The 11,077-nt window shown below is 37.0% G+C and overlaps 2 protein-coding genes and 1 long non-coding RNA gene across 5 annotated transcripts; 1 reads left to right on the forward strand and 2 right to left on the reverse strand.

Annotated features, from left to right (window-relative positions):
* LOC107639153 lies at nt 274-4,467 on the forward strand. 3 transcript variants are annotated; one of them, XR_002360952.1, is made up of 5 exons: nt 274-1,517; nt 1,607-2,645; nt 2,773-2,976; nt 3,889-3,960; nt 4,049-4,467. It is a non-coding gene; the product is annotated as an uncharacterized LOC107639153 (long non-coding RNA). The 3 variants fall into 3 exon arrangements; XR_002360951.1 differs by having other exon boundaries at nt 292-450; nt 1,147-1,517; nt 2,773-3,960; XR_001619971.2 differs by having other exon boundaries at nt 299-1,517; nt 2,773-3,960.
* On the reverse strand, nt 5,051-7,762 carry LOC110271476. Its single transcript, XM_021122408.1, has 6 exons — nt 7,730-7,762; nt 7,477-7,557; nt 7,305-7,388; nt 6,345-6,713; nt 6,169-6,188; nt 5,051-5,363 (listed from the first exon to the last, which is right to left on the reverse strand). Coding segments are annotated over exons 1-6 (588 nt in total). The 3' UTR covers nt 5,051-5,362.
* Nucleotides 8,352-9,982, reverse strand: LOC107636270 (protein FAR1-RELATED SEQUENCE 5-like). Its single transcript, XM_016339791.1, has 2 exons — nt 9,447-9,982; nt 8,352-9,297 (listed from the first exon to the last, which is right to left on the reverse strand). The coding sequence occupies exons 1-2, from the start codon at nt 9,980-9,982 to the stop codon at nt 8,352-8,354; spliced, it is 1,482 nt and encodes a 493-aa protein (XP_016195277.1).

An 11,077-nucleotide genomic window follows, 5' to 3' on the forward strand; every position in this document is an offset into this window, starting at 1 on the left:
AAAATTAAATATTTAATTGTTAAACTATACTGTATATTGTCACAAACTCCTTTAATATTTGATTTTTGTTTGTTACAATTTTTAGTTTACGAATCATTTATTGTTTAATTTTCCAAGGAAACTAAATTTTTTATTTTCTCAACGTAATTTAAAAACATAGGCATTAATGAAGCCAGATTTACGAAGAGAGAGGACTGGGGATTGAAAAAATTGCCTGTGGAAGACTACAAGTGATAAGGTCACATTTGGATTTTTTATTTTCTAAAATTAGTTTTTAATTAGGAGTTTGTATTTTTAAAATCAAAAGGGTTACTACTCACTAGCCGACTACATCACTATCCATCAACCATTCAAGGCAAACTCTTCTTCTTTTTGGTTCCTCCAACCAACACGCCTGGCTGATCTCAAACTGTGTCGAAGATCATCAGTCCTGCCAACACGACGATGAAGGTAAACCCTACTGGTTCCTTTCACTTCAAGAACATCAATCGTTCTATTCCTCTTGACCTAATGTACAACTAATAAAATCTTAATTCATGAAAAACCAAACGACAGGGTTTGTTTCAGCTTTGGTGTTGTTCAACTGTATTTCATATGTAGGTTTGATTAAAACGTTCTTTAAACCATTGAATGATAGGTTTCAAACAACTGGTACTTGAAACGGAAGTTGCAATGTTTGTCATGAAATGTACTACTATTGTTTATTCCGATCAGCTGCATGCCTGTAAAATTTAAATCAATTTTTTCAGTGGTTTGAAGAAACCCTAGTTGATATTTTTGGGTATTTTTATGATTATCCTAAACCGTTTGGTAGAATGGATCTCGTATGTGTTGTTTATCATGTTATTTGAGTTGAAACTTGTTTCGAAGATGAACATTATTTTGCACTTGCGGCATATGACTTCGTTGAGGGACAAGGGTAAGAGACCGGCAACTAGCGATCAGAATAACCATCAGAACTACAAACTAAGGTTTCTTAAGCCAGTAATTAGGCCAGCAATGTTCAAACTAGTAAATCGCATCCCTATGATATGAACTTTGGGGTTTATAAATTATCTGATGCTATCAATGTTGTAAACATGTAACAATCGCTCCCGATAACTCTGGATGAGCTCCCAAACTGTACTCTATACCTGAACCTTGTAGTCCCTGATGGAAGGAACGCCCATTTTCGGTGCTTCTGGACACCAAATCAAAATGGCAAAGTCGCATTGACGCGTGGCTGGCCAGATTTCTATAGGAGGTACCAAATCAAGCTGGACTCTATGCTCTATTTCAAACACAAAGGAAACTCTGATTTCCAGGTCCAAATCTTTGATTTCGGTGGCATTGAGAATTCATACCAACCCCGACCTCCGAAAGAACAGCTATATGAAAGGAAAGGTAAATTCGAAACCGCAAAATGTATCAACAAGCCTTCTTCAGTGAAGGCTAAAGACGTTGCCGCAAGTGTATCCTCCAAGTGGCCCTTCTTTGTGATGGAACTTACTGGGCCCAAGCTGTCTTCTCGATTGTTGGTAAGCATATACTACTTGCAACCTCTTTTGTTAACGATATGTTCCACCATAATCATTACAAGCGCTGATTTATCGTGTGCTACCATCAGCCCAATGTCCCGCATCTTAGTCTCTTCACTGCTCAGAGGCACCTTTTCCTCCTTACCCACAGCCACATAGAGGTTGAAACCACATACACAAGATATAGTGGAAAAAGAGATGGTAGCTTCGGGGTTATTTTTGGAGGGTGCGAAACATTTGCTTCATTGTGCAACTTTAAGCCGGGTGGTGTAGGTGTCTTCGAGGTCATCTTTGTTGATCTGATGACGATCATCCAGGTTCGATGCAGATAGGATGCTACAGGATGAGGAGCATAAGGCATTATGTCCCTGTATTTGAAATATGTTTGCATATATGTTGCTAAGACTTTCAGTTTGGTAGTAGGAAGAAATTAACAAATATGTCCTCTTGTTGCATGTTGTTCTTTTTTATTTTTGTGACTTTTTTTGAAAACATTTATGGCTCTTACACTAGCCATAAAATACTCTATTGACTTCGTACTGTTGCACACCCTAAAGCTTCAAGGTTATTCTCTCGTTAGTCATTACTATTGGTATCAACTGTTAAGTTGTGTAGACTTTTTTTAATATTTAAGCTCCATTAGCTTGATTCCTTAAGGGAACAAATAATCTTCATTGTTTTGATGTCATTTCTAGGTGTAAATTGTAAATATAATTCCAAAAATACAGTTAGATAAATATTTTTTTTTTGAACATGGGTAACATGAAAGTTTAAAAAGTTCAAGAAAAACATTTGTTAGCAGATCCCCATTTGGATTTAGAGAGATGGAGTGGGCCATTGTTTAAGTATTTGTTTTCCTACATCAAGGGTTCGGACGTTTAGTTTTATTGGGCTTATACTACTTCAAAGTTGAGCGGAAGATGTGGTGTGGTCTTATGGGGTTGGGCTTGGGCTTCGGTTCGGGTAGGAATATTTTTGTCTTGGCCCAGGAAATGGAAAACAAAAGGGGTGAGGCAAGAAGGCATCCAGAACAAGTAAGAATTAATGAAAACCCTAAACCCGAATTCATCACACACAGAACCAGAATTGTCGAACAATTCATTCGTGTCATACGTTCCGGTCTTCATCGTAAGTCCTCTGCCCTATCATGTTGGATTCAGATGTGTGACTTTGATCATTATTGAATTGTACCTGAGCAAGTTTCGTATTTGATTTATTGTTTGGTTCATCATATTTCTGGTTGACAATGGCTAAGTGATCTGAGTTCCCACGGACCCTACACACCTTCGGATAAGGTGGAAGAATTCCTGACCGTTGAAGATGGCGAGTACCCTTCAGGGGTCCAACTTAGTCTCTTCTCTTAAGGAATAACGCAAAGAACATTTTAACACAAAGGAGCAGCTCCAACTTCTTTGAGTTAGATCCTTTTTCCCTGCATGCAACTCCTTCTCAAGAATGGGTTCGTATCCTAATAATTTTTGTTATGCAAAATGTTATTATCAAAATGAATAATTTTTTGGGTTTTGTATTATATCTAATAGTTTGTAGACAAAAAACAATGTAATCAGTAATAGTCCATACGTATTTCAGACAATGTTGTTCAATTTTCTTTCTCGCTTGTTAGTAATTAGTTAAGTACGTGTTGCCAAGAAAACGGAGAAAGAAAGATGATGCTAGTGTTTGGTTGCGTGTAGGTTGGCACAAAGTTGTCTAGTTATTGGGGTTAAAGCATGGGTATGGTTTTTAAGTGTAACGGTGGCTCGAAATTTAGGTTCCTAGTGAGCCGTTCAAGTGACTCGGAGATTTATTATTCGAGTTTGACAAGTTTCCATGACGATCACCACCATGTGGGAAATAATTTTCCAATTCATACGGGGTGAACATTATGGAAACTTCTCAAACTTGAGTAATCAATCTCTGAAGCACTCAAACGGATCCCCAGGAACTTAAATTTCGATTCACCATTATACTTAAAAATCACAAAATACTCATGCTTTGATCCCAATAACTTGAAAACTCAGTACCGACATGCATTCAACCAAACACTGTCATCTTCTTTCTTGCTCCATTTTACCTATAATCCATCCCCGGCTGGAACCTCCGTTGCTATCGAATATGGTAGTCCTTTCCAGTCTCTCTTTAAGAAAATACAATGAGGAAGAATGAAGTCGGGAACAATACTAAACTAATTATTAACAATTGACAGAAGAAATATGAATGCATCACATTTAAATGGATACGATTGCTAACATATAAGGATGATGGAATGGTATTTATATTGTTAATTCACTATACACTGCTCTTGCTTCCAGCATTGCTTACTAAGCATGATATGCTAAATATAAATTATAACATCTTTTTAATGTGCAAGAGACGATTGTGGGTTTTGGGTGACTAAGTCAACGAGGGGCAGTGCCAACGGGTGGATGACTACATAATGCACGTAATTATAAACTTCAAGTCTTGATTTTGTGAACCCTTTTAACAATGTACTTATGCTAAGAAGACTGTTTTTTAATTTTTAATATCAGGTAAATGAAACGACAAGGTTGCGGCAGGTTCATGAACACATCATGAAAATGTTCAACCTGAAATCCCATGAAGTGCTTCAGGATTCAAACTCATACTTTAGTGAAATATCTGAACAAGAAGAAGGATTGGTTAATGTGAAAGGAAATCTACTTTGAGTTCCAGCTACGGCCTTCATATAAGTTGTAATTTGCTGGGATTTGATCAAACCTAATGCGTTGAATAATTCTTTCAGACAGTTTGATTGTTTATGCTACAATTTTTAAGATGTTACTTCATTGTTGAACTATTTTTTTACACAAAACAGTACTGCAAATGTTATCTTGCGAATGTCCTGTTGTTATTTAACAGAACAACAAAGTGTAATGCATAACACTTCAAAATGAAAAATGAATTCCAACATTTGGATGATTTGAATATGTACCGTACATTTCCACTTACTAAACTGATTATAATTTTTTTTCTAATTCCTATGATGTTTTGTGATAATAATATTTTGAACATCACTAATTCACAATAAATAATGGCTAATCTTAAATGTCAATTTCTTATTCTTGGTAGGGCACATTTAATAGGACTATATCAGCACAAATTCATTTGAAACATCTAAAATTCATATTAGTTGCACACGTTTGATATGTTCAACGTTGATCATAGAAGGACCAAGGTTAGCTCTCCCCACCATAGAAAATTTAATGGTTTTTAGGATTTGGGGATACATTGCCTAAAGTAAAACATGATTCGTAACCAATAACTGGCAAACACATTGGCAGCACTAAGGTTGCGAGAACCGGACCGGTCAATGAACTAATGAAGCAATTGGTTCATTGATTTATTAGTTCGACCGGAGTTCAACCGGTTTAATTAAATATTAAATAAAATTATTAAAAAGTTAATTTTTGGAGTTATACCTCAACATGAAACTAAAAGGTGTTATACCTCAAGATTAGAGGTTAGTAGTTTTCTTAAAAATATTAACACTTGATACATTAAGATGCTCAATAAAAACACTAACAAAGATAATTTATTCATAGTAATTAACACAAAATTTCTCTATTATTTAGATGTAAATGGTACCAATAAAAATAAAAAAGATCCTCTAAACTACATTCTTAACAATTAGCTCATTCTAGACATTTCCACCATATAACAAGAGTGACTTTATGCCAGCCAGAGAGAACACAACACAATACAACATATAAGGAGATTAACAAAAAAAATACGCAGTTCAATGTAGGAACATGTGCGCAAATTCCATGATTGATTGAATCGGGTGAGGGATTTGCCATGGCTTAATAAGCGATCTGAATCCAAAATCTAAAAATCCAAATTACATACAACGATTAAGAAAGACAGCAATTCAGAATCCAGAAGATTATATCAATTTATACAGCATTCAAAATCCAAAATTATATTCAGTAAAATTCAATATAACAGAATTAAACTTATATGAAAAAATTCAATATAGCAAAATTCAAAATCCAGAGTTCCAAAATTAAACTTATATCAAATTCAGAATTACAGAATGATTAATATATATAACAAAATAAAAAAAATTGAAAAGCAGAAGAACTCTGCATCAAGCCATCAATTCATATAATTAACAAAATAAAAAAAATTAACCAGCAACATCCTTTTTGTATTTCCAGCATAACCAAAAGAGCATAAATCAACAAAAGAATAATAGAGTGAAGTTTTAGGGCTTTTCAACAATTTTCTAGTCCGCTTTAGGTGAGGCTATGTATTTTGAGGCTATGTATTTCGCCACATTGACACGGCGAGCAAGCTTATCAGTTTTCTCATCTGGGATTTCAACTGAAAACTCTTCTTTCAGTATCAAATCAGAGCTAGAACCAGTTAAAGAGCACAAGTATTTCAATTGTATACTAACACATTCATTCCCAATATAGTACCATCAACAACTCATAATTAGAAGAATTAGAAAAAAATCAGCAACCAACAACTTAGAAATCAGAATTGATATAACAAAACAAAACTCAGAAATCAGAATCAATATAACAAACCAAGTTTTTAAGTTTAACTAATTTCACTCAACAACAAGCCAACTAGTAAATTAACTCAGAATTAGAAAAAATAGCACAAAAATAACTCAGAAAATTACCAGAAAACAACAATCCAGCCCTGTTAACAACAATGAACAACAAAGAAAATTAACTCAGAAAACAACTAAATAACCCAGAAAAAAATAATCAACAATCTAACATAATTAAATCCAGAAAAATAGCAATTAACTCCCAAAAATAAAACTGAAGAAGCAGTGGAGGGATGGACACTTACCAACGGTAACAGTAGCTGAGCTACGAGAAAGAGAGAGAGAACAGAGACAAAGCAGAGAAACGCCGACGAGAAGCGAACGTGCGTGAGCGACGGCGATGAGAGAAGTCCACGACTGAGTTGAAGCGCGCCGGTGAGAGCCATAAATGAACCAAACTTAACAAAAACAAAAAAAATCTGCAACTCAAGGCCGACGATGACAACTGGCTTGACCTTCGAGAGGGCCGAGCAGACCTTCGAGAGGGCTGTCACTGTCGGCGGCGACAGTGGCGGGGACTGGCACGCGTTCTGGAGCTTGAAGGTGGCTGCGATAAGGTTTCGTGTTTGGAGAGAGAACTGAGAAGAGAGCCTCTCTGGTTTCTTTCTTTTTTTCTTTTTTTTTTAAATATATAAAGTAGCAAACCAGGAGGCTAAAAACCCGGCCGGTTCATACGGTCTACCGGTTAACCACCGATTCGTCCGGTTTTTTGCCGATTTTTTGTAGGTCGGTTTCTAGCATCAATCGGACCGGCCAGATGATTGGTTCTCAGTTAACCCAGTCGAACCGGCCGGTCCAGTCCAGTTTTTAGAACCTTGGGCAGTACTTCAGGAGGTCTGTTAATTACATTAAATCATGAATATTGACCCAATATTCGTGATGCACGAAATTATGAAATTGAAATTTTTCAAATAATCAACTTCTATTATGCATCGACGCGAATAATGCCATGTACGATACTTGTTTTTTTTCCACAAAGCATTGGCGACTATAAAGGATCTACGACATCGTGCTGCACATGTGTTTTGTCATATGTTTCTTCAATGGCATGATTATTGCATTCATATTTTGTGAATAAATGTCCTCCCTCTTGGTGTGATAGATTCACCTCCTAATAACATGATTATCGAAAAACACAAATCATATTCTCGCATAAAAGCATAATGGCCATTCATCGTATATTGGATAATAGGAGTTTCACGCACCTGTTTTACGGAGTGTAAGCTTTTGTTATCTAATCCATTCATGGACGTGACATCCATGGATTCACTGCTTTGATGGATGCTCGGCTGGTTTAAAAAAAACATAAAACGTGATCTTCATTAATTTGCCCAGTTCATGTGAAGAAACAGACAAGTTGAGATTCATGAAAATTACCTCAAAAAAGGTGTTGTCATTACCCTTCCAGTTCCTAAAACCCGCGGCCAAAAATTTCCTTGATCCACCATGTTTAAAAACCTGTGCACACAGAGGAGTGCATTCACATAAATTCATGCTTTTGAAAGGGACACCCACCCAAAAGTTTTCACCAGCATCATCTCAATTAGTGTAAACAAATCGTCGTACCTTGTTCTTAGGTCGTGAATGGTCTTCGGACTTAACCGAATTCGACTTCGAATAATTAGCACACCTTTATTACTGAAATCAACTTTGGCTGATGCATTGCCGTCTGATCGCTAGGAAGGGTTACCTTTCTCACTATGCTGCATCAGATCTGGACAGCGCTTGTAGTAATGACCGTACTTGTGGTAATTAGAGCATACTCTCTTCTTCCTCCATGAAGACCTCTTGCAAAGGGCTCCTTTACTTTTGACAACAAAGGGATCATTGATGCCTCCCACGTTCGGATTTGGAGTGGACGTCCTGTGTTTGCGTGACTGGAAGTAAATAATTAGCTTCACAAGTTCAGATTGGACTTCGTCAAAGTCAGCAACGTTTTTACAAGCAATATCACACAGTTTGTTGCAATTGGATGCCAATGCACCAACTTGAAACTTTAAGACCCTTTCAACGTCGTCGTTCACAGGCGTTATTGTGCTAATAAAATTATTCTTCATATTCTTAGTCCACCTTTTGTAGATCAAAGACTCTGGAAACTCAAGGAGGTTTTCGAACTTCATGGCACAGAAAATGTGACTATAGGGAATGCTGCGTGATTCAAATAGCTTCCACGAGCATGAGAACAGATTTTTACTTCTATCGACTTCCACCGTCGATCTTTGGCCAGGTCTCCGAGAGTAGTCACACTGAACTCAACCTTGTCCAATACCGTGCTTAATACCTTGATATTCAAAGCCCCTGCCCCGAATCTCCTTAAAAATGTTGCGAGTGAAATAACATGATGCAGATCTTTTATATACCTCCAACAAAGTTATCATCACTGGCTCAGAGCACTGAGACTTAAAGTCAGCTATTAATTCATTGTTTCTATAGTCCTTTAAGGCCATATCCAGGTTATGTATGAAGTCGATGAGAGTATTCTTACGATTAATGTAAAATCTGATGAGAGAGTTTATACCTTCACACTGTGACGTCATCCTTATGTACCAGAAAAACTTATCCCGTAAGAAACAATGGGACCACATCGCACGAGTTTCGTAAGTCTTTTCCATCCACGTATTCTCAACAAGGTTGTGCTTCTCCAAAATGTCTACCCATCTTCGATCAAAATCTCTACAGTCGTTGTTGTCATATATAAGACCCTTAAAATCCCGTAGGAAATTAGGATTCTTTATATTTTCACATGCATTTCTCTGAAGATGCCACCCGCATAACCGATGGGTCACATCGAGAAGAACATTCTTGATTGCATCTCGCATGGCAAGGTCTCCATCGGTTATAACTTCTTTATGACGCTTCCCACCCATCGCTTCAACAAATGTTTCTAACAACCACTTATACGTGTCTATGGTTTCGTCCGATAGTAGACCGGAACTGAAAATAACAGTCTTCCCATGATTGCATCCGGAGAAAATGACCAAAGGTTTGTTATATTTATTCTTCTTGTACTTTGAATCAAAGGCAACAATATCTCCAAAGTAGTGATAGTCGACAATTGATTGCCCGTCTGCCCAAAATATATGCTCGAGCCTTTCGTCACTAGTGAATGTATACTTCCTAAAGAACAGCGGATCGTTGTTTGACTTCCCAATCAAATAGTTTATTGCTGCATTGGCATCCCCGTTTTTTACTTTTGATCTACGATAATGATAAATGTGGTTGTACAAATCTTTTGCGTGTGAAGCCAGCATGATGATATCCACCCTTCTAGAATGCAATATATCCATAATATGGCACGTCTTGACACCAAAATTATGAAGATTCTCCACTTGGACTTTATCAGTAACAGTGAAACCACGATTGGCCGGAACGAGATGCACAAATTGGGGGGCATCAAATCATGGTTGTGAGATTCCACAAAACATGATACCTTCCATCTACCACAGTCGTAGTCAACCTTTACCTTAAGCCGAGCTGGACACTTGTTTCGCATGAGTGACCTTGCCTCCCTTGATCTATTATCCAGATCAAGATACCTCATATTCCTCCATCCCTCTTTATTGCAAACAAGTTGCCTGCAAATGATTTTACTTTCCTTATCCTTCACGATGTCATCCTTCCTCATTACAAAGCCATGCCAACAAGCATAAGCGTTATAAAATTGGCAAGCCTCATCCTCTATTCTAAACTCCAGGTTCCAAATATCCTCCACCATTAAATCTGCTATTCTTTTTACACCACAATCTTGTTCATTTTTGCTAGTAGAATCCAACAAATCAACATCATCATCTTCAACCTCATCGTGTGCATTCGATTTATAATCGAAATCATCACCCAAATCATTATCAGAATCAGTCTTAACATCATGCTCGTGTGTGGACATAATTTTACCCCTACCAAAATCAAGTATGGTGACAAAAAATGTGAATAAACAGAACCAAAGGCAGCAACTACAGGAAGCAAACCTAAGCTACTTAGTAGCAGCTATAATCATCGGAACCAAGGCTACTTAACCTAAGCCAATTGTTTAAGAGTCCAATATAACGTTTTAATTTCAATGCCCCAAACCTAGCCACAGCAGACAACTGGCAAATGTGACTTAAAATCCTAATTCAAGAACAAAAACCTAAACACCATAAACAAAGAAATGTTGAAAAGACAAAGACTTTCATTATTATTAACCTCAATTAATAAAAAAATTGAATCAGAGATACCTGGATAACAACCAAAGCTTGAGCTCCAATGAGTAAAAAAATGAACTTCTGGAGGGAGACAACCTTAATTAAACACCCTCACATGATTCGAAGCCGGCTGAAAAATGGCGATGGTCAACCGCCTTTCACCTGCAACAGTTTGTTCACGAGCAGAGGTTAACCTACTAGGTTCACAAAATTCACAAGTGGAGCCACACAAAAGTCAGCCTTTGGCCTCACCTAAGTCAATGCCAGTACCTAGCCGATGGAAAAAGAGTTCCAGTAATGACTCCTGCAACTACAAATAACAGAATGAACCTGTGGTTGAAGTGAAGAATAAAAACTGAAGATGGTTGGGTCTGGGCCTTAGTCGACGCCGGAACTTAGCCGAGGAAAACTGAGTTCCAGTAATGGCTCTATAACTCCAAACACCAAAATGAACCTGGGGTTGAAATGAAGAATAAAAGACAAAGAGGGTTGGGTCTATGGAGGCTTGGGTTTTTCCTTTTTTCAGAGAGGCAGGTTGAAGGAAGGTTATTTGTTTTACATCAATTTACAGGTGACAAATTAAAATTGCAAATCATCCCTCTTTAAATTATACAATATGTATACACTGTTAATTCATATAGTACGGTATAGTATGTTTGTGTTTTGGGTTTACTAAAAAGTTTGACTATTTTAAACTCATCAATTAATAAACCTTTGAATGTTTGTGTTGATGAATGGCTAAGATAATGACACCTAATTAAGGGTAAATAATCCTTACAATTACTTTGGGTTTGGAA

Source organism: Arachis ipaensis, chromosome B04 (genome assembly GCF_000816755.2).
Source record: "Arachis ipaensis cultivar K30076 chromosome B04, Araip1.1, whole genome shotgun sequence".
In the NCBI taxonomy this organism is placed as follows: domain Eukaryota; kingdom Viridiplantae; phylum Streptophyta; class Magnoliopsida; order Fabales; family Fabaceae; genus Arachis; species Arachis ipaensis.

Excerpts from the sequence above, each read along its gene's own strand:
- LOC110271476 (XM_021122408.1), bottom strand. The coding sequence starts at position 7,762 with ATGCATCAGCCAAAGTTGATTTCAGTAATAAAG. Across the intron at positions 7,558-7,729 it reads AGTTGATTTCAGTAATAAAG|GTTTTTAAACATGGTGGATC; the intron begins GTGTGCTAATTA and ends CTGTGTGCACAG. Across the intron at positions 6,714-7,304 it reads GCTTACACTCCGTAAAACAG|AAAAAAAGAAAGAAACCAGA; the intron begins GTGCGTGAAACT and ends TAAAAAAAAAAG.
- LOC107636270 (XM_016339791.1), bottom strand. The coding sequence starts at position 9,982 with ATGTCCACACACGAGCATGATGTTAAGACTGATTCTGATAATGATTTG. Across the intron at positions 9,298-9,446 it reads CGGCCAATCGTGGTTTCACT|ATCAAAAGTAAAAAACGGGG; the intron begins GTTACTGATAAA and ends TCATTATCGTAG.